The following is a 26,309-nucleotide window of genomic DNA, read 5'->3' on the forward strand; positions in this document are numbered from 1 at the left end:
GCCAGACACTGAGCTGAGCCCCACTTACAGTGCCTTACCTTTAACAGGCCAGTTTCTACTGCAGGAGAAGCATGGCAATGATACTCGAATTTGAGGTGGTTGGTAAGTGCTACGATGAAAGCACACACAGCGTTCCAGGAGAGCGCCGAGAACAGACGCCTGACTCGACGGCCAGGTGGTCACAAAAGCTTTCTCAACCATAACTGCTTCTACAGCAAGGGGATTTTGGCTCAAAAGGGCCAGCTACATAAGCTACGTGCTGGTGGTGACAGGTGTGTCAGCAGGCATCTATATTTTTTTCAATTCACCTATTACCTTATCCGCTTTATTGCTAAAGAACTTAAAAATAGTGATCATGCATTTAAAAGACCTAGTTTTATGTCACAGATGTAGGGCTATCATTTTTTTTTTTAAATAAAGAGGTACCTTAGCTTGAATTATGGCATTTGTCTGTCAAAGACATTGTTCTCTAAATCACTAGAAAGTGCACATATTTGGAAATAATTCTAGGGCAGAAATGAGCCAACATTTATTAAGTACTCACTGTATGATGGGCATTGTAATAACTTATGTCTTATGGATACCATTAGAGAAAAGAAAATTCTAGTGCTTGCCATATAAAACTTCACATACAGTTTGGCATAAGTTATATGTGGAAAAAAGCTTGTTATGTTACAGAGACAACGGTTAGCATTTTTTTACTTAATTTAGTATCCCTTCCAAAAATGCCTATTTATACCGTGTTTGGCATATTACCAAAAATGTATTTTTTGCCATTACTAGTGAGATTATCATAATAATTATTTCGTGAGCCTGGTTTGTAACTATGAAATGTGAGGCTTATGAAATCAAAACAAGTTTGTGAAGTTTAATTTTGAGAGTGAAGGGATAGAATTTAGACAATGAAAACTGATTTTTTTCCTAATTGCTCTTTCTACTATACCAGTGGTCGGCAAACTGCGGCTCGCGAGCCACAGGCGGCTCTTTGGCCCCTTGAGTGTGGCTCTTCCACAAAATACCATGGCCTGGGCGAGTCTATTTTGAAGAAGTGGCGTTAGAAGAAGTTTAAGTTTAAAAAATTTGGCTCTCAAAAGAAATTTCAGTCATTGTACTGTTGATATTTGGCTCTGCCGACTACTGAGTTTGCCGACCACTGTACTATACCATTGGCCTACTGAAGGTTTACCTGTCATAAAAGTCTCTGTGTGGGCACACCTTCCCTAGTGAGCTTCCTGTGGCTCCCCCAGCCCAGGAGAGATGTCCACCTTAGGCACTTCCTAACCCGTGCTTCGCCCACCACTGCACGAAGCACACTGCTGTAATTGCCTTGGCTGTCACCTGTCTGAGAGGGAAGACTGTGTTGGTCACAGCTAAATCCTCAGGATTTAGCATGGCCCTTGGCAGGTGCTCAATAAGTATCTACTGGATGAACATATGCGCCCAGTCTTGTCTCTATGGAGACACACTTTAGATGAAATCATACTGTTTTCTAGTAGCTGGGTTTTGTTTTGTTTTGTTTTTGTTTTTGTGTGTGTGTGTGTGTGTGTGTGTGTGTTTTTAACATATTTTATTGATTTTTTTACAGAGAGGGATAGAGAGTTAGAAACATCGATGAGAGAGAAATATCAATCAGCTGCCTCTTGCACACCCCCCACTGGGAATATGCCTGCAACCAAGGTACATGCCCTTGACCGGAATTGAACCTGGGACCTTTCAGTCCACAGGCCAGCGCTCTATCCACTGAGCCAAACCAGTTAGGGATAGTAGCTGGGTTTAAAAAAAAATCAATGAAATAAGTATCTTTCCCATCATTGATTATTCTCCTACAGCATATTTTTAATGGCTGCAGAGTATTCTATTGTATCCTAACTAAGTAACCAATGTCCTGTTGTTGAATATCTGGGTTCTTTCCAATTTTTCACAATTCAGAATGATTTGACTAAGGTCACTATAGCCATCTCTTTGTATATTACTACAGTCATCACTGGGAGGGAGCATAGCTTAGTGGATAAGGGCATGAGTTTTAGCAACAGAATGCCTTGGTTCAAATTCCAGCTCTACCACTTAATTAGCTGTATGATGTCAGGAGTTTCTTAACTTTTCTGTGCCTTAGCTTCTTCATCTGTAAAATGGTGAGAACAACAGCTCTGGCCTCATAAGATTCATTTTTTTTTTAAATGGAGATTAGCAATATTCACTTAAAAAAAATCCTGACCTGAGGATATGTTTATTGAGAGAGAGAAAAAAAAATCCATGTGAGAGAGAAACATCAATCAGCTGCCTCCCCCACACGCCTCAACTGGTGATCCAACCTGAAACCTAGGTATGTGCTGTGACAGGGAATTGAACCCACAACCTTTTTGGTGTATGGGATGACACTCCAATCAACTGAGTCACCTGGCCAGGGCTCATAGGATTCTTATGACGATTAAATTAGTTATGACATGAAAAGCATTAAGACACTATCTGGCAGATAGCAAACAATAAGAGCAAACCATAGAAAAGTGAGCTCAGTAGGACTTTGCTAGGTGGAATGCTTTCTACCTGGCAAATTCCCTCAAGACCCAATCCAAGTATTATCTCATCTACAGACACTCCCCTGACCTACCACCTTCTCTGCCTCATTTCCTCCTCTGTGGGAACACCTAGTTAGAGCATGGGTTATCATCAATACTATGGATTTTTACCGATGTCTCCCTTCCTGCAGTAGGAATAAAAAGGTGAATACAACACATTGCCCTCCCGCAGGAAGGGAGACATCGGTAAAAATCCATAGTATTGATGATAACCCATGCTGGGTCAACGCTCAGCCACTGAGCAACACTGGCTGGGCTCACATTTATTTTGTTAAGAATCTGGCCATTTTCTAATAGGAAAGCTTCTCTCATCTCTGTTGGTTTATTTATCTATAATCCATTATCTTTGATTACTCTTGCTGTAAATATGGTTGGGAATTCTTATAAAGAAGTCTTGGTTGAAGTACTGAATATGGACACCTTCAGGGGAAAATGTATATAGTATATTTATAGATAAGTGATATACAAAAATATAGTTAAGACTTTTTAAGAAGTTTCTCCTTAGATCATATATGGGGCTACCCTTAAGAACCTGTACAATCTCACTCTTCATCGTACAATAATAATGTATCTAAAATAGAAATATAAACACTTCAATATTCTCATATTTGTATGAAAATGGCAAAATTGGGATATATTCTCCATAATGTTACCATTAAGAATCAATGTTAATGCATCCCCTCCTCAGAAGGAGGTGGTTTTCTCCCACTCCCAATAAAATACCTTATATTTTTGTACTTCTTGCCAAAAGAGCACCCCATTTTCCAATAAATCTCCTTTTAGAGCCACGAACCGTTGAAATTGCTTTGCAGTAACTGGATTCAATAATGCTTTACGGAAAGCAATGATTTCAGAAGATGAAGATATCCATTTACTCTCCACAGGCTGCCCAAATCAGAGAGAACAGAAAATTAGCTGTGTTCTAAAATGTAAACAAAGTCATTTATTAGACTAAAAATCACCACATTCTATCTCCTTTACTTTTGTCTGTTGAAATTGATGGCCTGGATACAATAGGATTTGGGAACTTTCTCCCTCTGATTCTCTCCCCTTTGTCTCCTTTACATTTTTATGGCATCATTTTGTTACAGGGTAGAGAGAAAAAGAAATGATTGGTTGATTTAGAACATATGACTACATTGTTTAAGAATGTTAGTTATTACAGTTTGAGACCATGCTGAAAAACTACATTTTAGTGCATAGTATGAGTTCTGTGCTTAAATGGGACAAAATAATCATAATGTTATGATTATACATTATATTAATATTATTTATTTTATGGTTTCATATATTGTTGTATATAATTCTCCTACCTTTTAAAAAGTAAAAGCAGTTGAACATTTAAGATATTTTTTCAAATTTTTCCAAAAATAATTACCAATTAATTCTATTAATTTAAATAGGAAATTCACTGTGGAGCTTCACTATAAATCTATCCTGGAAAGATCATATAGTTTGGTGAATTATCTTTATATTATTTTAATAACAAATTGTTATTAAGAATTAAGAAGAAATAATTATTAATACATTATTTTTAATAACAGACTTCCTCTGACTGAGGATTCACTTTACATAACAAAAAAATCCTGAAGGAGCCGTGGTGTTTTATTAATGCTTAAAGGTATTACTTATTTTATATCTTCACAGTTTTAAGATGTCTACTTCTTTTACTTCAACCATTTAGATCACATATTCATCTCTTGTTAGCCTCTTAGATGACAAAAAATACACTGAGTGGCCAGATTATTATGATCTCTGAACGCATAATAATCTGGCCACTCAGTGTACTTCTCTTGAGTACCTCATTTATTTGATATCAAAGATACTATAAATCGTGCACCTGATCAGTTTTCCCCTTTGCACTGGCTGATAGAAAGCTCAGGGCAAATAGGTGGTTGAACTCCAGCAAAAGTCTAGAATACTTTTGGTACCCATTTGAGATACAAATATACTGAGTGGCCAGATTATTATGCTTTCAGAGGTCATAATAATCTGGCCACTCAGTGTATTTTAATGAATTTACTGAATAGATTTTTTTTTTACTGGATACATTTTATTGAAGTTCCCCAAATCCGAGTGTAGCCAACAACCATGCATCATTCCAAAGTCAGTGTTTTAGGTGAACCTAGGAATTACAGTAACAAACAAAACATATGATAAACATCCATTACTGATCATGCATAAAATAAGTTTCATAGAATATTTCATTCTATGTGGCCACCAAAATGAGGCTTAAGAGAGTTCTGTAAAAAGTGCCCCGGGAACAGAAAGGAAGGATCAACTAGTTCTGCCTGGAGAAGTAAAAGCTTCACTGAGAAGGGCCTTCAGGACGACATCTGAGTTGGAAACGGAAAACTGAAGGCAACTCCAGGCAGTCAAGATGGATGGTGATGCCCTGAACCCAGATAAAGCGAGGAGATGCCTATCACTGTGTCAGTGAGGCCCAGGCCGTGTTCTGTGCACACGCAGGTAAGACCCTCACCATATGGTCCATATTAAAATTACAGCCCTATAAATAGGAACAACTATGTATCAGACTGGGATGTTTGTTTAAAACCCACTCAGCAAAGAACGTTTTAAGACCTGCTTCTTAAGATACTAAACCTTAGTAATTTAACTAAAGCCTGTAATCTTACTGAACAAAAGAATAACAATATATACTGCATAATAATATAAAATATAAGCTTATTGTACTCAGCATTTCAATAAAAATATAGCAAAAGACAAACATAAGTACAGGTTTTCTTTCCTTTCAAGAGGAAAATACAGAACAAGAGGAGCCTAACATACACACTCCTCTAACAGTCAAATAAAGCCTTGTCTTTGTTAGTTTGTTAGTTTCTCTCCCTGGGTCTAGTTTAACATTTTATCAACACCTGTAGGAGGATAAATACCCATAAATTTGTAGGCTCAAAAAGAATACTGTATTTATCACACTTGTTAAGAAGCAAAATAGGCGATTTCTAGTAAGGTATCATATTATAGTGGTTTAAAAACTCACCAAAATGATAGGTATCTTAATTCTTTTAAAGCTAACATGTAATTGTAAATAAAGGGGGATAACGTAAGTTAATTTAACCTGCTGATTCTATTGCATACTTCTTAATCTTTTCGTGTAACCTACTCTCAGTAAAAAAATATCCTACCAGATGCTGGAACGAACAATTTGTCTCAATAAATCCATCACAAGGAAAACAAATAAAAATACATATTGAGCCCTAGCCGGTTTGGCTCAGTGGACAGAGTGTCGGCCCTTTGGCTGAATAGTCCCTGGTTCGATTCTGGTCAAGGGCATGAACCTCGGTTGCAGGCTCCATCCCGGCCCAGGTTGGGGTGCGTGCGGGAGGCAACCAATCAATGTATCTCCCTCACATTGATGTCTCTCCCCCTCCCTTCCACTCTCTCTAAAAATAATGGAAAAAATATTCATGGGTGAGGATTAACAAAAAAGACATATTGAAAGTCCAATGGACACTTCTGGGATTGAGCAGGTAAAGGAACACTCTAAGAAGGCCCTGATACGATCACACTTTCCACTGGATTCCACCAGCCAATTAGAGCAGTGTTGGCAGTCAACTGATGACTTAGAAAACAGGGTCTACAATGAGGTTTATGAACAAGAAGAGGGAGGAAGATACTTTGACAGAGTAGAACTTCCAGGAGAAAGAATATAACAAATGGTACTTACCTTCCAGATCCCAATTTTCCCTTCATGCTTCTGCAGTAAGAGCTCGTCAGCTACGTCTCTCAGCTGTACCTAAAAGCAGAACCAATGATCTTATCTCAATGATTCAGAAGATCTAAAGTTTTGAAATTATTTACTAATTTTTATTAGCTTTAAAAAATGAGGTAGCCCTAACTGGTAGCCATAGTTCAGCGGATAGAGCGTAGGCCTGGGTTTGATTCTGATCAAGGGCACATGCCCAAGTTGTGGGCTCGATCCCCAGTAGGGGGTGTGCAGGAGGCAGCCGGTCAATGATTCTCTCTCATCATTGATGTTTCTATCTCTTTCTCCCCCTCTGAAATATATATATATAATTTTATTTTTTAATGAGGTAAGGTGAGCGTGGATAAGAGATGGGGCAGTTCAGAAGAAAAAGGATCTGACGTAGAAATGGAAGTTCTGCCCCTGTCCTTGGGCGAATTACTCAAGTTCTCTGTTCTGAACAATTTCCTCATCTGCAAACTGTAGACAATAATAGCCGACAGCATCACCCTAAATGTAGATGGCATTTCCACTTTGGGTCACTTGGAAACTGAAGAGATAATTAGGACTTCCCAGATTTTTGTGCTATTATCTAGCCACACTAATTTTAGATGAGTACGAAAGGTACTCAATACAGGCAGAAAATACAGAAGATAACTCTTGAGGTTACTGCCAATTGGCACTCTTTTCCCTTTCTTGGAAATCACTCCTGCCAAATCTGTCCTGTATGCCTTTACCTCTCTTCCATAGACAGATCCAGAAGCTGAGCTAGAGAGGACAGAGCCACTGCTGAGTCTTTCCGACAGCCTCAGCCTGGCCCCTGACTCTCCTAAAGCTTGAGTGTCAACTCTCCCCCTAAGTGTGTGAGATGCTCCAGCAGCACTTTATAATAAACTAGAGGCCTGATGCATGACATTCGTGCAAGAGTAGGCCTTCCTTCCCCCAGCTGCTGGCACTGGCTTCCCTCTAGCACCCAGGACCCAGGCTTCCCTTGCAGCTCCAGCTTCGTCTGGAAGGTCATCCGGAAGGTCATCCGGAAGGATGTCTGATCTAATTAGCATATTATGCTTTTATTATTACAGAGATGCTCTCCCTTCTCTTCTGTCTTTGGCTTAAGGTTGCCCAAATCAGCTTATGTCGTTGGCCACCCAATGCTAAGTCAGGAAATGACTGTAAGTTACAATAAAATTATTGTGGTAAACATAGTGAGAAAATGTGGTAAGTTATATTAGTAAACTAAATATCTTTAAACTTGGCTTTGGATAAAGAACTGGAGTCAGCCTAACGAAAGGAATGAGGAAATTTGAGTTATTCCAAAGCTTATTTCCAAGAACTATAACAAGTCAGCTTTTCTCCTTGTTATAAATCCTATGTGCCCAGGTATGCTGGGTTTTCCATAACTTAAGGTTCTCAGAAGACTAAGGATACTTCCAGGTAATAAGCCTCTAAGTGTTTGATAAACTATTTTTTTTGGATTCTTCCTGATCATTACTAATAGCTTGTGCTTTGCATCCTAAAGTCACATGCTCTCTGTCCTTGTGTTGTTTTTGTAAAGATCAGGTTTTCCTATTTTTAGGTGTGATAATGACATTTTAAATTATCAAAGTAATACATGCTTCTTATAAAACAAAATAAAATAAAATAAAGCAAACAAACAAACAAAAATCTCACACCACTTTCAAAGTAAAGTAAAAATCTTTCTCATTCCCTAAAGCCATTCCTCTTAGATATTTTTTCATAAATATAAAAATAGACAGATGGATGAATGGATGAACGTCTAGAGACAGAAACATATAAATAGACAGATATATAGATGTAAGTATATATAATTGAATTATCTTCTATATACTGTTCTGCATCCTGTTTTTTTCACTCAGATAAAATCTTTCATATCAGTGCATGTGGAACTCTCAATTTATATTTTAATCTCATTTGATATGAAAATCTGCATGGTTTTCCATGGTACGAAATTCTCGTAATTCATTTAAGTGTTCCCCCTTGTATATCCTTGCCCATTTATCCGAGAACTTAATAATAATAATATAAAAAACAACTATATTAGTAGATAATATTTCAGTGTTTGCTATGTGCCAGGCACCATGCTAAGAAACTAAACATGTATCATTCATTTAGTCTTTACAACAATCTTATGAAGCAATTACTCTTATTAACCCCATTTTTTTAAAATGAGAAGACTAAGGTTATAAGACTTAAAGATGTACAATTAATATATGGCAGTGTTGAGAGTAAAACTTGGGACGTCTGATGCCATAGAAGTACAATGGCTGGGTCAACACGTACATGCATTTGAGTTTTGAGAGATACTGTCAATGACTACCCAAAGGTTATAGTACTAACTTACATACCTTTATCTTCTGACGTGCTGCAAACTGTTCACTTGCAAGAAACAGTGGCAACCACACATTTTCTAGCCTTTTTAGGACATGCTTCTGAACTTCAACGAAAACAGGTGCGTCAAGCTGCTCATGGAGAGTTTTGCCCCAGCCACCACTTACACTCATGATCTAAGAAAATACAACGAAACAGAAACAACAAACGTCTGTGTGGGGAAAGAAACACTACTAGTCATTCATTTGTTAATTCACCCGAAACCATTTGCTGAGAACTGACAGGTGCCACAATTCTCATTTTCTGTAAAATATCTCCTGGCTCTTTGGTGTACAGAAAGACAGATAACTCCTCTGCCACCAAACAGAGAATCGTGATGGTTGTTTTAGGTGTGTGATTTTGCTTATGATATATTTCAAAGAACCCAAGAATGGGGTTTTTATCCTGTATGATTACAAGCAATGCCATTTTTTTCTCCATGGCCTCAGTGTCTTCAGCTGTAAAATGAGGGCATTAGCGCATTAGTTTTCTAAATTCTCTTCTAGGTCTAATATTCTGTGAGTCTGTGATTCTAGTCAAATGGACATGTTTGAGAAATCATTTTCTTTTGTGTATGAGGAAAGTGGGTCTTAGTAAAGAGACAGCCTTGCCCTAACCAGTTTGGCTCAGTGGATAGAGCATATGCCTGCGGACTGAAAGGTCCCAGGTTTGATTCCGGTCAAGGGCATGTACCTTGGTTGCGGGCACATCCCCAGTAGGGGGTGTGCAGGAGGCAGCTGATCGATGTTTCTCTCTCATCGATGTTTCTAACTCTCTATCTCTCTCCCTTCCTCTCTGTAAAAAATCAATAAAAACATATTTTAAAAAAAAGAGAGAGAGACAGCCTTGACTCACATATTATAAATGTGTATAATACCAAAACTATTGAGTTGGGGATGGTGGGCTGCTGGCGGTGGTAGCAATGGAGGGCTATTCCAAGAATTTCTAAGAAGAACAGGGAGGCAGAGGAAGTAGAGAAAGGTCAGGTTACACAGACCTAGTCTGACTCGTACAGGCAGCACCTTTTATCAAACACAATTTCTTTGTGCCCCAAATCTCCCTTCTGCATATGTATTGGCTTCAACAGCTATTAATGGCTATTTGCTGCTATAAATTGTTCTGTTTTCTATCTGTTTCTGTGTACAAACCACTCAAAATTTTTGGACTACTCATTGGAAAAATTACCTTCATCACAGTTCTCCTTTGATTAATAAGATTAATTAAATCCTACTAATGAATTGTTTCCCATAAAAAACAAGAGAGAGCCCTGGCCAGAGTGGCTCAATTGGTCCCATATACACAAAGTTATGGGTTTGATTCCCAGTCAGGGCACATACCTAGGTTGTGGGTTGGAGCCCTGCTATGGGGGGAGGGGGAAGGGACACATACAGAAAGCAACCCATCGATTTTTAAAAATATGTATTTTATTGATTTTACAGAGAGGAAGGGAAAGGGATAGAGAGTTAGAAACATGGATGACAGAGAAACATTGACCAGCTGCCCCCTGCACAACATCCCCCACTGGGGATTGAGCCCGCAACCAAGGTACATGTCCTTAACCAGAATTGAACCTGGGACCCTTTAGTCTGTGGGCTGACACTCTATCCACTGAGCCAAACAGGTTAGGGTGATTGATGTTTCTTTATTTCTCTCTCTCTCTCTTAAAAAAAATCAGTAAAATCTTAAAACACACACATACACACAAAACAGCCCTGGCTAGTCTTGCTCAGTGGGTTGGGCATAGTCCTATGCATGAAAGGTTGCCCCTTAGATTCCCAGTCAGGACACATGCCCGGGTTGTGGGCTCTATCCCTGGTAGCGGGGTGTGCAGGAGGCAGCCAATCAATGATTCTCCCTCATCATTGATGTTTCTCTCTCCCTCTTCTTTCCTCTCTTTCTCTAAAAAAAATTTAAAAAATCAATAAAAATACTTAATTAAAATATATAAAAGAGAAACCCTCTTAGCCATTCTTTATCATTAATCTAGTAATATTAACAATAACACTATTGTTTTCCTGTATTAAAGAGAAAGAGAAAGGATTACTTTGCTAATCAAAAAGCAAATTGGCCACACAACTGAAATTAGCCCCTGGCCCCATGATCTATATAAAGCATAATGCAATACGAATATCCTTAAGTGTAAAATAAGTAAATAAAAATAAAAGTAATTTTAAGTTCTTAGCATGTTATGCTATGGAGGGTTCACACAGCAGCATCAGATACCACCGAACCTCACCAATGTAGCACAAACCAAAGAGAAAACAATTATTTCCATGTGCTTATTTCATGCATGTGCTTGGTGAGATACCAACCTCTTTTGCTAACACGTCCCAGATTTGTATCTCAGGGAACTAACAAAGAGCAAGGCATTTTTGTCAAGGTTGCTTAATTTTACAACTTCTTCTTCCTCTTATTTCCAAGGACTTTTGCTTATTTCTCCCTACAAAGATTGAGCTTTTTAATTTGGTATGCTCTACTTGTGAAACATCTCTGAATTTTTCTTTCATGGACTAATGTAGCATTCATCTGAGATTTGTATTTTATAAATGTACTAGAGGCCCAGTGCACGAAATTCGTGCACGGGGGGGGGGGGGTTGTCCCTCAGCCCAGCCTGCACCCTCTCCAATCTGGGACCCCTTGAGGGATGTCCAACTGCCCACTAAATGAGCGGTCGGACATCCCTCTCACTATCCAGGACTGCTGGCTCCCAACCAGCAGTCGATCAGGCTGGCAGTGGAGTGGTTAGGGGGTGATCAGGCTGGCAGGCAAAAGCGGTTAGGGGCAGAATATCCATCTGTTTACGTTACCAATAGAAAGAAGTCAAGTGCTGTCGTTTGATCTCTAGGTGGTAATGTAGACGAGCAAACTTCGAACTAAAGAAATTATTACAATTTTTAAAGCATGAAAATTGAGCCATATTTTATCTGATCAAACCCACAGCTGAATCCCAATCAGAAATTTTTGCTGTAAATAATAATGCTCTGGTTGTTAATAAGTTGTGATTCAGACCATGTGACTTTGGTCCAATAAAATGACCAAACCTATGTTCCTGGTCAGTGAAAATAGTTTCTGGAGACAATACAATGGCCAACAGCATTGTTTTAAAATCAGTTGCGTTTGGGATAATATCAGTCGATAGAAGTAAAGATGGCCCTAACCGGTTTGGCTAAGTGGATAGAGCATCAGCCTGCAGACTGAAAGGTCCCAGGTTTGATTCCGGTCAATGGTATGTACCTTGGTTGTGGGCACATTCCCAGTAGGAGGTTAGCAGGAGGCAGCTGATTGATGTTTCTCTCTCATCAATGTTTCTAACTCTCTATCCCTCTCCCTTCCTCTCTGTAAAAAAGCAATTAAAAAAAAAAAAAGTAAAGATGAAGCTTAATGGCTGAAAAGGGCAGTTTTTCTGCTTGTTGACAGGATTGACCCTCTAGTTCACCACTTCTCCTGAGCACCTAGGAGGGTGTCTAGCATGTCACAGGTACTCATATTTTCTGAATGAGCAGATGAATGAATGAATGAATGAATGAGCGGATGAATGAATGAATGAATAAAAGGTTGTTGTTTTTAATTCTATAAATTACTTGTTAAAATAACACATTTTATAATATGTAATACTTGAATTTTAAAGACATTTATTTTATAGATACTTGTGAATACCTAAAAAATGAGATACCCAAAGTGTCTAGCATTTAAGTCATAAAAGCAAATGAAAAAGATGACTTTCAGGTTGCTGGCAAAGAGAAAGAAATGACTGGTTTTTATACGTCAATATAGAAAATATCTTTTCACACTGATACCTGATCCTGCTGATGTGGAGAAGCTGGACTGTTGGGTCCAAAGAAATACGTTTTATTCAGGTATTTGTTTTTAATATAAATAGATTTTGCCTCCCTTAGCTTTCGATCTTTGTAAGGTATCCTTCGGAACTGCTCAATGTCTGTCCAGCACATCAGGTCGATGCTAAAATAAAAACAAAGTACAGCCTTTCTTATTTATTTCTCTCAATTCTACTAAACCCCAAACCAAGCTGTTGTGTTGACAGAACTTAGAAAGTGGTTGTCTTGACCAGTTAGCACAAGTGATCAGATCATGAAACGAAGACGTCCAATACGGCGTCTCATCCTGGCTAAAAATATGAATGAATACCAGGGGCTCTGGGGGCAGAAAAGTAACGATCACCATTGTTGGTAGGGTCCCGGAGTTCTTCCATGAATGATGGACTAGTACTCTCAGTTTCGGATATGGGAACATCCCATCTACTGCATGTCTGTTTGGCAACAAGCTAAATTTAAAATAATCCTCAGCACCAACAGAAACTATATATGTGAAATGTGGCTCCCAAGTCTAATCAATCTCTACTAACTTGTGAGAAAATTATTAGAAAAAATATGAACAATTTATATTAGATAAATATTTTATAAGGTCCCAAGTTTCTGTGCGAAACTACATTTTATTTATGTGTTAGCTAACAAAAGTTATAAAATGTTACATTAATTTCAATAGCTTAGTGAAATATAGAAGAGACACTTCTCAGAAAGAGTAATTGAAGCCCAACCAGAGTTGAGCATCAGCCTATGAACCATGAGGTCACAGTTTGATTCCCAGTCAGGGCACGTGCCCTGGTTGCAGGCTTGATCCCTGGTAGGGAGAGTGCAGGAGACAGCCAATCAATGAATCTTTCTCATCGTTGATGTTTCTATCTCTTTCTCTTTCTCCCTTCCTCTTTGAAATCAATAATAATAATAATAATAATAATGATGATGATGATGATGATGATGAAACAGTAATTGAAGCACCTGTTTAGACCAGTGGTCGGCAAACTCATTAGTCAACAGAGCGGCAAACCGCGGCTCGCGAGCCATATGTGGCTCGAACCGCAGTTTGCCGACCACTGGTCTAGACAAATGCAAAAGAAACAGTAGAAAGGGACTGGATAAAACATACTGGTATTGCCCTGGCCAATGTGGCCCAGTGGATAGAGCACTGGCCTGAGCACCAAAGGGTGGTGGGTTCAATTTCCGGTCCAGGGCATGTACCTGAGTTGCAGGTTTGATCCCCCCCCACTTTAGGGGGCAACCAATCGATGTGTCTCTTTCACATTGATGTTTCTCTCTTTCTCCCCATCTTCCTCTCTCCTCACTCTTTTCTACTCTTTCTAAAAACCAATGGAAAAAATATCCTCAGGTGATGATAACAAAAATACATATAAATAAATAAACCATACTGGTGTTTTAATTTAGCCAATGCTAAAAGTATCAAATATTATTTAACCACTTAAATAACATTTTAAAGGCTGCTATTTTTAAACTGCATTCCCCAACAAAAAGTTACCCATACAGCTTAAAAAATAAGTAGCTTAGAAAAAAATATTTTAGGAGAGTAATATAATTTACAATGGTTATATGTTCCTTACCTTGCAGAATAAGCCTCAAGAAACTGACGGAAATGTTCAAACTCCAGTTTGTTGTTAAGTAGATTATTAAAATCAAAATTCTTATATTCTGCAGGGACAATACTCCAGTATTCTCTTGATTTAGAGATAGCAGGATGTGGGGAAATGCCAAGTCCAATTTCACTAGTAGCGTCCTAGTAAAATAATATTTTTCATAAAAATCTTCTAAACACAACAAATCATTTTTCAAATTTAAACAAACTGAAATAAAAATTAACTGGTAGACCAATGCCATTTAACCGGCCAGTGGTAGAAATGGGTAAAGAATCTAGAATTTGGTTCTAACTCATATCAAATCCTCTCTGTTCCTTTATACTCCATTCCCTTCTTTTCATGAACACTTAGTAAATAGTTATTATGCTGTATACTTGCTTATAAAATATTAATTTGGTATTTTTGTTAGTACGGAAGAAATGTCTTTTATAATAAAAAGGAAACAAAAAGTATACATAATACTACCATTCAGAGATAACCATCATTAGCTTTTTTATATATCCCCTTCTAGATTTCTTTTTGTCTACATACATGTAGTTTATTAAAAATGAGGGCAGGACTATACAACTACGTATGGTTTTATAACTCGGTTCCTTTTCTTAACGATTTATCATGAACATAAAACATTCTTTTATCTAAACTTAATTTCAAAAGTTACAGAGTAATGTAAGATGCTTTTTAAATAAAGATCACATCCTTTAAATGTAATCTCCTTCATAGAAAAGTTAATTAGGGGGTATTTTTAAAACCTCTGATGTTTTGTAGACAGTTTACAAGCCCTATTCCTTCTGTAATTCATTGTATGATTAATTCATCTCCCTGTATGTTTTTGAAAAGCACCAGCTCATGATATAAACTGCCAATATTTTCAAAATCCGTTTTCCATAGGAAGTAGGATAGTCATGGGGAGCATTATAAATTTTAGTTCGTAAAGTTTAAAATACAATTTTACAAAATGCTATCTTTGTGTATTTTTATGTATCCTTTCCAAGATACTAATTAGTAGAGTCTCAAATAGAGAACTTCTGCGTTAATGAGGCAACTATAATGAAGGGTACATTTAAAAAAAATAACTTTATTGTTTTTTTAAAACTTTATTGTAAAAGAATAAAAATTTCAAATAGGTACAAAGAAGAAAGTAAAAATCACCTGAAACCTTACCACTCAGTCAAGGGCATGTACCTGGGTTGCAGGTTTGATTCCTGGCCCTGGTACGAGCATGTGCGAGAGGCAACCAATCGATGTGTCTCTTTCACATCAATGTTTCTCTCTCTCTCTCCTCCCTCCCTTCCACTCTCTCTAAAAAAAAAAAAAATCAATGGAAAAAAATATACTTGGGTGAGGATTAAAAATAATAAATAAATATGAATCCATTTTTATTTAGATGGATTCATTTTTATGTAGATACACATTTAATATTACTGCTTTATGATCTATCATGGTTTACTGGAGCCAATCCAAAATATTTGAATTTATAAATCAAAATAACACTTTCATACCCTAGGCCGTCCTACAGGCTTTTTAATGGACCTTCCCAAATTCTTTCCATATTTTAAGGAATTGTTGTCCCTGCTGATGGCATACAATAGCCTCTTTTCTGTTTAGAAAACTCAGTTTAACTCTTTTGTGACTTGACAACAAATAGAGGTGCTGCCATACAGAAAATAACCATTCAAAGGAACATAATGTGGCTAGAAGGCTCTTCCAGGGGTCCTCAAACTATGGCCCACGGGCCACATGCGGCCCGCCGAGGACATTTATCCAGCCCGCCAGGTGCCGCTGCCTGTCCTGCTTAGCCTCCGACTCGTCCCGGGCCCGCAGTGCACATAGGAATTTGTTAATAGTTTTTTTTTTAAACTATAGTCCGGCCCTCCAATGGTCTGAGGGACAGTGAACTGGCCCCCTGTTTAAAAAGTTTGAGGGCCCCTGCGTCTTAGCTAAGGCAGCCAAGGAGCTTGGCAACCTGTGCTACCTTATCTGCTTTGTTTTTCTGACTTTGTCATTAAATGTGTCAATAAAATGTGCCACCTATCGAATTGTAGAATCCTTGGCAAAGCAGCAGCAGAAAAATGAAACTGCCTGTTCCCTACCTTATCAATATATGACCATCTATTCCCACCCCCACCCCCGCCAATATATGTGGTGGCAACCCTCTTCAGGATGAAAGTTTTTTTGTGTTTTTTTTAGAGAGTTGTCTTACCTCAGCTTTCTTGAAAAATGTCTCTTTATGCAAAGCCTGTAGCTTTCTGAAGTATATGGAGTCTAGCTGTCGAGTTTCTTCCACCAACTTCACCTAATAAAATAATAATAAAACGTGTAACATCCATAGTATGTGCATTATGAGAAAGTGGGGAAAGAATGCACAATTTGCCAGGAAAAGTGGGCTAAAGACCAATACACTTGCCAATAAAGTAAATTAGCTTGGAGGCAAAGGCAGGAAGACCAACATAATGTAAAAAAGCAGCTATAGCAAAGTCCGACTTCGAATGCATAAAATAAAAAAGACAAGCATTTGCCCTGACCGGTTTGGCTCAGTGGATAGAGCGTCAGCCTGCGGACTGAAGGGTCCCGGGTTCGATTCCAGTCAAGGGCATGTACCTGGGTTGCGGGCACATCCCCAGTGGGGGTGTGCAGGAGGCAGCTGATCGATGTTTCTCTCTCATCGATGTTTCTAACTATCTATCCTCTCCCTTTCCTCTCTGTAAGAAATCAATAAAATATATTTTTAAAAAAAAAAAAAAAGACAAGCATTTTGCCTGGCTGGTGTGGCTCAGTGATTGAGCATCAACCTATGAACCAGGAGGTCACAGTTGGATTCCCGGTCAGGGCACATGCCCGGGCTCCATCCCCAGTAGGGGCGTGCAGAGGCAACAGATCAATGATTCTCTCTCATCAATGATGTTTCTCTCTCTCCCTCTCCCTTCCTCTCTGAAAAAATTAAAATATATTTTAAAAATTACATGCATTTCTAGATAATGATATAGTGCAGTGATTTTCAACCAGGGGCTGCAAGAATTTTTAAAACATGCAATACCTGACTATTTATTCAGGGGCACTGACCTCTTTTCCCTTAGATTGTCAAATAGAAATATGATAATAGCCAACACAGCAATAGCCTTTAGGCATGAATGCCCTGTCTTGAACCATAAATATACAGGTCATGATAGACTTGCATGTTATTGATCATGTTGCATAAAAATGTTGTGTCTGATTGGTTAATTCTTGGTCTCAGAAATCCTTATATACAAATATAGGCGCCTGATTTTTTTAAAAGTCACTTCGGAGCTAGAAGAATTAGTAATTGCTATTATTACTTTTTCTTTTGTAAATCAATCAAAATTATACCTATTTTTTTTGTCAGAACAGCAAAATAATATATTTTTTGGTGTGCCGCAGAATTTAAATAACTAGTTTATGTGTGCCATGAGATGAAAAAGGTTGAAAATCGCTGATACAGTGCCACCAAGACTCCCCCTCCTTTCTGGACACCCCTTGTGAAGGAACCAATAATGGAAACATTTTGGGTCACATTTCCAGCTTCTATCCATTGTAACAGGATAACAGTCACGAAGGCAGGCACTGCCAGAGTTAGGCACCACATAATCCACAGAACGCGAAATGACCCGACTCCATTGTTATCGGTCTGTGAGCAAAGATTTTATTGGTGTAGCAAGAGAGGAGAGCCTTAATCGTCAGATTAAACTTCCTAGTAGTCTCTGCCTTCAGAAAGTGCATTGCACTATTTTACTGTTTTATATAGTCACGAGAACAAGACCACTCTCCGTTTCTCTGTCGCACGGAAAAATCAGTTTGGCGGACTGAGAACGTGGTGTATTTCACAGTTAGTTTGGTAGGCCCTTGGTTATCCTCTTTGGGAAAGAGTCTACATCATCCAGTCAGCTGCACTTTTAGAAAAGTCTCTGGGCTGAATTTAAGGATGTTTCTAGAATTAAGAGAGATTTATTTTTCCTCTTGTTAAAAAGAATGTATTTGTCCCATGCATTTTTATAAGAATCATTACCAAGGCCCAAACCTTTTGGTTTAGGGAATTTAGTTATAATTCTACGTCTTTATCATCTCAGGACAATTATCTCAGGTCCATTTTTCTTCTACACCCTATATTATATTTAAAATAACAACTAGAGAGATATCTTAAAATTTCATACGATAGCCTAATTTTCATAGTGTAGGCTATGTGTTTTTGTAGAAGAAAGGTTGCAATGCTAAGTTTTCAGAACAAAGAGAAAATCAGAAATAAAAATTTAATTATTTTGGTTACTGAATTTAGTAAGCCACAAGGGTTGTTTCGGTCACAATTCAATAAGATAACTCTATCCAAGGTGTTTCGGTATTAATTTTATTTTAATTACCTAAGCTATCCTTTCTGGTGGAAGACATGACTACGAAGTTGTTGAGGAGACACGAACTAAGAATAGCAACACAGAGATATCAGAGTCGCACCTGAAATGACCTCATGTACAGGGCACATGCATTAACTTAATATAAAAAATACCCATGAATGGTTTTAATTTGTGATTCAAAATAAATATTTAAAGAAATTTCCTCCACCCGTCAATAAAAAGAGTGAAAATATTCCAGCACTGAAGTTTAACATGACCTCTTTTGGAATGAAAAAAGATGTGTTGAAACTTTTATCCAATCAAGCAGCCTGACCTGATGAACATCTGGGCGCGCTTGAAAATAGCGCTGACACCAGAGAATGTGCTTTCCACGATGCATATGAAACGTTTATGTTTTCCATGGGTATAATATTTACTGTAACTCATCCAGCAAAGAATTAAACGAGCTTTGTCCATTAATCAAAATTAAGACGGCTGCTGAAAATGGCAAGAAGGGACAAAGGCAGTATATTACCATGGCACAGTTTGTGGGTCACAGGAAACCGAAGTCAGATTTATCTCTGCTGACACATTTGCGCACAGAGCTAAAAATGACACCGATTTAAGTGTTTTGTTAGGAGACAATAGGGAAACTCTGAATCCCTGGCCCAACTGAGATCTTTTCCGTTTTTTTTTTTCTTGTGAGTTAACCATGCTGCTTATCATCAGTCTTACAATAAGCCCGACTGGTTCCCACACATTATATCAGTATAACCATACCTGTCTGTAGGCAAGTTGGTCTAATTGTACCATCTTTGTCCAGGGCTCAAGTAGGAGGAGAAGAATATATTCTTCTGCTGTGTCAAAAAGGTCTTCAAAGGGGGGCTGTATTTTCATATAAATTTCTCTTTTCTTTTGCTGCTGGAGTCCAATGTCAAGAGTGGCCGAAGGAGCGACATATGTGGCAAAAAGCAACTAAAGGAGGAGGGGAAGAAAGGAGTGGATGTTGGGAGAAACCATAATAATTAGCAGGTTCCGTGGCAAAGGCATTTTTTTAAAGGTAAGAAAAGACAAGCTCAAGTGGTTTTTTTTAAAAAAAGATGTGTAAAACTACTTAAGACAAAGCAGTGTGTTTATTCAAAAGACCATTTATTTTTAATTTTCTCTTCCCATTTCTTCATTTGTAATTAGTCAGTGAGCCAGTAGATCTTGCACAAGAGCAGGTGATTTAGATATTGCAATTTTTCTCAGATTACTACTGTGGATTATTATGATTGCTTTCAAGTTATATGTTTCCTTTTTTCCTTATACTCATGACAGTCCCAACTGTATGTGCTACTTTCCCAAGTGGCTGGAAGTGCCCCTTGGAAAGCAAGAGGCAAGAATACACTAGGGCTGAAAAGTTGACTGTTAGTCTTCTAGTCTAGAGACCCAGACTACCTGCCCCACCCAACTGAGTTGCAGAGTTCTTAAGACTTTCTGCTGTAAAAATGTCTCCATCTCGTGTCCAGGGCTGTGAGAGAGAGAGAGAAGAAAAAGGAAAGGGGCGTGAATGGAAAGATACACACAGAACATACACAGCCTCTAGGGAAAGCTGTATGAATTCCATTCATTTGTCTTGTCTCTCAATAATAGTTATTTAAATCTGAGAAGCACTTTAATAACATTTTATTTTTTTTAAATGTTACACACTGGATATGTCATGCACTATATATCAGATTTAAATTTAGTTTTACTCAGAATCTTTAATTAATTGTATTTTATTTTATTTTTATACTTAGACTTTAGAGCTGATAATGTCCAGACTTAACCCAGGCATTAGTTAGATAGACAGATAGATGATAGATAGATAGATAGATAGATAGATAGATAGATAGATAGATACCAAATAATACCCCTATGTAAAATAATGTTTTAAAAGTTTTAAAGGGTCCACATTAATAACATAAGCATTTATGAGCATCCACCACATTTTAGACACTTGGGTAAGTGCTATGTATGCAAAGATTAATAAATAAGACCTAATGCCTGCCCTGAAGGAGCCCATTGATGGTAGCATGGAGATGAAAACCAGTGGTTTTCAGTATGAAAAGTACCACAGTGGAGGTGTATGTTGAAATAAGATCTTCAATGACTGTTCAATCTTTTCAAGCTCACTTCCCATTACATACCTTTTAAATTGTATACTCAAATATCAAGTTTTCTTTTTTTGTAATTGTCTAAAGTTTAATGTCTCCTTTTCACCTGATTGACAACCCCGCCCCCAGCCACTCCCACCCCAGGCAAGCCCCCACCGCCCCAGTGTCTGTGTCCATTGGTTATGCTAATATGCATGCATACAAGTCCTTTGGTTGCTCTCTAAACACCCCCAACTCCCCTGCCATTTGTCTCTGGATCTATTTTTGTTCATCAAATTATGTTGTTCATTATATCCCACATATGAGTGAGATCATGTGGATATTTATCTTTCTCCCACTGGCTTATTTCGCTTAGCATAATGCTCTCCAGTTCTATCCATGCTGTTGCAAATGGTAAAAGTTCCTTCTTTTTTTATAGCGGCGTAGTATTCCATTGTGTAGATGTACCACAGTTTTTTAATCCACTCATCTGCTGATGGGCACTTAGGTTGTTTCCAAATCTTAGCTATCAAATATCAATTTTTCTTAATTTCCCTACACCTTGCTAGTCTGCCCTTCCATATTTTGCATATCTTGTATTGCCCCTACCCCATGCACCTCACCTGCTTGATAAACTCTGATTTATTCTGTAAAATCAACAGGAATTTCTCTTCCTCTAAGAATCCTTCACTCACACCCTCCTTCCAAGATCATACTGGTCAACTGCTATACTATCACACTATAACACTGTTAAGTAAAGTCTTCTCTTCTGGAACTAGGTCTTCAAGGGCAAATACTTCAGCTTATTCATCTGTGATTCTCCAACTCCTAAAACTGTTCTTGGCAGAGAATAGATGCCATAAATGTTTATTGAATTATACTGAATCCACTGAAAATACTCATTTATATCTTGGAATGGGGAAGGAAAAGATTCAGAAACTCTTCCAAGATAAGATAAGTTTCTCTTATCCTTGATCCTTAAGCTGGATCTTTAAGGATGAGTTAGAGTCAATCAGGCAAGGGCCTATGAGGTTTTATGACCTGTGAGATTATTTTTTTTTTTAAATACAATTTTTTAGAATATATTTTTATTGATTTCAGAGAAGAAGGGAGAGGGAAAGAGATATAGAAACATCAATGATGAGAGAGAATCATTGATCAACTGCCTCCTGCATGCCCTCTACTGGGGATTGAGCCCACAACCTGGGCCTGTGCTCTGACTGGGAATTGTACTGTGACCTCCTGGTTCATAGGTCAATGCTCAACCACTAAGTCACACTGGCCAGGCATAACCTGTGAGATTTGAGCCTTCAAGTACATAACACTGGCTAAAAGAAAGAGTTAGAACCGTGGTCGGCAAACTGTGGCTCACGAGCCACATGCGGCTCTTTGGCCCCTTGAGTGTCGCTCTTCCACAAAATACCACGGCCTGAGCAAGTCTATTTTGAAGAAGTGGCATTAGAAGAAGTTTAAGTTTAAGAAATTTGGCTCTCAAAAGAAATTTCAATCGTTGTACTGTTGATATGTGGCTCTGTGGACTAATGAGTTTGCCGACCACTGAGTTAGAATAAGAGGATGCTGTAAAGGGAGGCAGGTATCAGAGCGTGGATATGATCTTTTACTCATTGGTAAGGAATCTGAATTTTTACCTAAAGATACATAATGGGGAAACTCTGAGAAGTGACATCATTGGATATGAATTTTAGAAATAAATCACTATGGCATCAGGAGGGAGAAACAGTTTGAGCAGATCAAGACTTGAGGCCATTTGGAAGTCATTTCAATAGTCAAATAAGAAATTATATGCCACCTTCATCTCTTACCTGCTCTTCTGCAATAGCCTCTTAACTGGTCTTGCCAGGTTCCTCTTTGCTCTCTTACAGCTTTACCACAGCAAACAGCGAAACCACTATGCGTGTCACTTTTCTTCTCAAACTTCCATCTTCCCATCTCACACTTAGAATAACCAAAGTCCTTACAATTACCTATAGGTGGAGGTTTTGGAAGTTTCTCAATGCTGAGGGGATATGGATCATTGTAGTTTAGTACCTGGCAGTGGGGAAGCCCCTATAAACACCATATGCTCTCAAAACACCCTAAGAGCAGGGGCAGACCAGGTATAGACTCCAGCCTGAAATCTTAAGTACAAAGAGAAAACAACTGCTCACCAGTAATTGTATGCCCAGCAAAAAATACCCTTCCAAAATGAAAATAAAATAAAGATGTCAGAAATCAACAAACAAAAACAGAAAATTCATCACCAGCATACCTGCATGAAATGAATTCATTAACTAATTAATTAATTAAGGGGAAGCCCTAAACAAAAGCAAGATGGAATAGAGAACAAGAAAAAGCATAAATATATAGATAAATGTAAATAAATTTTGATTGTAAAATACAATAATGAATAAAGTCAGAGGAAATAGTAAAAGAGCCTAAGAAAGAGAAGCCAGAATTAAAGATGGGGATTGAACTGCAACTGAGATGATCCACCATGAGGCCCATTAGAGGTAGGAAAGCAAATGAGGTTAGTATCAGGGCAGGGACACAGTACTATGCAGTGGGGAGTAGTAAAGAACTTGAGGTGAAGATAAGGAAAGGAGGCATTTAGACTACTTTACAAAAAGTAGAACTGACTTTTTTATCTAGCCCTCCCTTAAAAGGAGTACTTGAAGTTCAGTATATTATAGGCACTCAATAAATATTTACTAAAAGGATAAATGGGAGATTAGTGGCCTAAAGTGAAATTATGATCTGAAAGAGGAATATCAGAGTTCAAAATTCAGAGTTGAAATAATTCCAGTTTATGATGGATTCCAACATGTGGCCATCCCATAGTTAACTTAGGGGAAACAGAGATTAAAAACATTGGAATTGGGTCAGTTAAGAAACTCTATGACATATATGTTATAAGGGCAATTTGTGTGGATGTTGAAAGAGCTTCAAGTTGATAAAATAGAAGGAAAAGGTAGGGAGAAAGTTCATGAGTCATGTAATGAAAATTTCTAGGAAGGTAAAACAGAACTTAAATGATGTTTAGATAACATTACTGAGGTTTAAGAGTGGGGGAATTACATGACATAGCAGACTGCAAAATTTTTGAAGTTATCAAAAGATGAGTCTTGAATAGCAGCAGAGAACATCTCTTTCTTACTAAGTGTTGTGAAATATGAGAGAAGGGGCATAGTTAGCCATTCGAGATGTCCTATTTAATTAAGCAATCTACAGTCTGGAAACTTAGTTACTTAAAACATAACTACATATTCTACTGGGTTGAATAGTTCAAAGTGAACCATACTCTTTCCGAATGATTACATAATATTTTTTTTTAATATATTTTATTGATTTTTTACAGAGAGGAAGGAAGAGGGATAGAGAGCTAGAAACATCGATGAGAGAGAAACATCGATCAGCTGCCTCCTGCACACCCCCCACTGGGGATGTGCCCGCAACCAAGGTACATGCCCTTGACCGGAATCGAACCTGGGACCCTTCAGTCCGCAGGCCGACGCTCTATCCACTGAGCCAAACCGGTTTCGGCTGATTACATAATATTTAAAATGAAATTTGCCACACACACACACACACACACACACACACACACACACACACGGATAAATTTTTTCTAACCTTGGGAATTATTTAGAAGAATGACTTGTAAATCTAACTAGTCTAACAAGCTAGGATGGAATTGGATTCAAATCTGTTCTTGACCATTTTCTAAGTTGGAAGTTTTGAAAGTGAATTAAAATAATGCCATACTAAGGAAAATTAAAAAACTAAAGACTAAAATGATCAGATTAACAACATTAAACAATGATTCCAGAAGTCACTTAATAATTTCAAGCTTACCTCAAAGGAAAGTACATTTGACTCCCCAAATGACTCAAGTTCTATTTGGGCAGAAATACCCTCTAATGCAGGGGTGGGCAAACTTTTTGACTCGAGGGCCACAATGGGTTCTTAAACTGGACCGGAGGGCCGGAACAAAAGCATGGATGGAGTGTTTGTGTGAACTAATATAAATTCAAAGTAAAGGAGCGGAGGGGAGAGCAAGAGAACCGGATAGAACAGCCGGATCCGGCCCGTGGGCCGTAGTTTGCCCATGGCTGCTCTAATGGCAAAATAAAGCAATGGCTTTGTCAATGGGTCAGCTACATTCAAAGCTGTAGTTTAAAGAGACCTGGTATGCCACCTATCAAACTTTTCTATGGAAATCGGGATTATTCCTTTTATTTAAGCACATGATAGCAGTGAAGAGCATAAAGTACAAAATAAGCTGAAATGGTGACTAGAATAACAGTGATAGGTCGGCTGCTGGTGGGTGTCCACATCCATGCCCTCCCCTTTCACTCCCAGTCTTGCCTTCACTCATGTCTTGTCTTTAAAATCTACTGCTGCCACCAGCCTATGAAAGGCTCCCAGTGCTGTTGACATGTTCTATCACACACCACGGTGGACATTTCATGACGCCATGTGAAAGCCAGATCTCTTTAGGTCACTGTATCCAACTGGCTTGGGCTTTTGCCTTCTGAAATTTGCTGTATGATTTTCTTCAGAATGAGCTTCACTTCACTGTACCACTTCCCGTATTAGTAGCACAACTTCCTCTCTCTGACCCTTACTCTGTATCCTTCTATACCTCTCACCAAGCTTTTTCTACCTTGTGCACAATCTGTGACTTCTACCTGTCCTCTAAATAAATCTGGCACCACCTCGTCTCTTACCTTCTTACATGACTGGGACTCAAGACTGCCCATCATTTCAACTAACTCTTACAAATACACCTAATTTTTCCCAGCTTCATATTCTGCCTTGTCAAGGCCCAATTTTGGGTCAGTCTAATCATTCATTCATTTTTTCCGACTCTATCTTCAAGCTCCCTGTAAAAACTGTAATAACTGGTTCCATTTAAATAGCCTTTTAAAAAAACAAACACACCTCAGCTATGGTTGCAAAACTTGGTAAGTTATTGCTTGTTTCTAGTCAACTCCATTTCCCCATTTCTAAATTTTGCCATCTTCCTTAAAGCCTCCAAATGCAGCCTTATGTTTCTTTACTTTCGGTAGACTGTATCCCACTTAATTGGGAAAAGTCACTGGTATAAATGCCCTCAACTTTCTAGAGCTTTCTTCTAAATCTTTTTCTTTCTCAAGTTTCAAAGGAAGACTGTTTTCCAAGGCTGAATCATTCATGTGTGCTTTTGACTCCATTCCTCCAGAACCTTGCAACATCAATTGTGTCCTTAGTACCTGTCTCTTTAATCTGCCTTTCCATTGCTTCCATCTCCTTCCTTGTGCTATAAAGGCGTTCAAGTGAAGTGTTTCTCCCATCCTAAACATTTGTCACCCCACTTCTCTCTTTCCCTTCTCTACAAATCTTTATACTCACTTGTCACTCACTGCCCAATCTACTGTAATCTGGTTTTCATGCCAATAAAACTGATCTTTAAGATCACTAAAAACCACACAATCACCAATTCAGTAGCTTCTCTGCTTAATCTTTTCACCTTTAACTCTGTTGATTATCCTCTCCTCTTGACTTTCTCTCCTCGGCCTTCAATACTTTCTCCTGATCCTCTGCCTACTTCCATTCGTAGGCTCCTTAGACCTGATTTCTTTCCTGAACCCAAAACCTAGAGTTCAGACTTGTTACACTTTACATAGATAGCCCATCGGCCCTCAAACTCAATGACTCAATAATATAATGAATGGTATTTCCCTAGTTTTCCAAGCC

The 26,309-nt window shown here is 38.3% G+C and overlaps 1 protein-coding gene across 1 annotated transcript in view; it reads right to left on the bottom strand.

Moving 5' to 3' along the window:
• The window catches only part of RGS22 (regulator of G protein signaling 22), a gene marked incomplete at its 3' end in the record, with an annotated part of 106,595 nt that overhangs the window by 13,480 nt on the left and 66,806 nt on the right, over positions 1–26,309 (bottom strand). Inside the window, exons 15-21 of the mRNA XM_080646489.1 lie at positions 19,237–19,431; positions 16,317–16,409; positions 14,084–14,256; positions 12,468–12,630; positions 8,649–8,807; positions 6,265–6,333; positions 3,300–3,461 (exon numbers count right to left, since the gene is read on the bottom strand). Of these exons, the coding sequence (XP_080502615.1) occupies positions 3,300–3,461; positions 6,265–6,333; positions 8,649–8,807; positions 12,468–12,630; positions 14,084–14,256; positions 16,317–16,409; positions 19,237–19,431 (1,014 nt within the window). The remainder of the gene's footprint in view (positions 1–3,299; positions 3,462–6,264; positions 6,334–8,648; positions 8,808–12,467; positions 12,631–14,083; positions 14,257–16,316; positions 16,410–19,236; positions 19,432–26,309) is intronic.

The sequence above is a fragment of the Plecotus auritus genome (assembly GCF_963455305.1).
Source record: "Plecotus auritus genome assembly, chromosome: 11".
Taxonomy (NCBI): Eukaryota; Metazoa; Chordata; class Mammalia; order Chiroptera; family Vespertilionidae; genus Plecotus; species Plecotus auritus.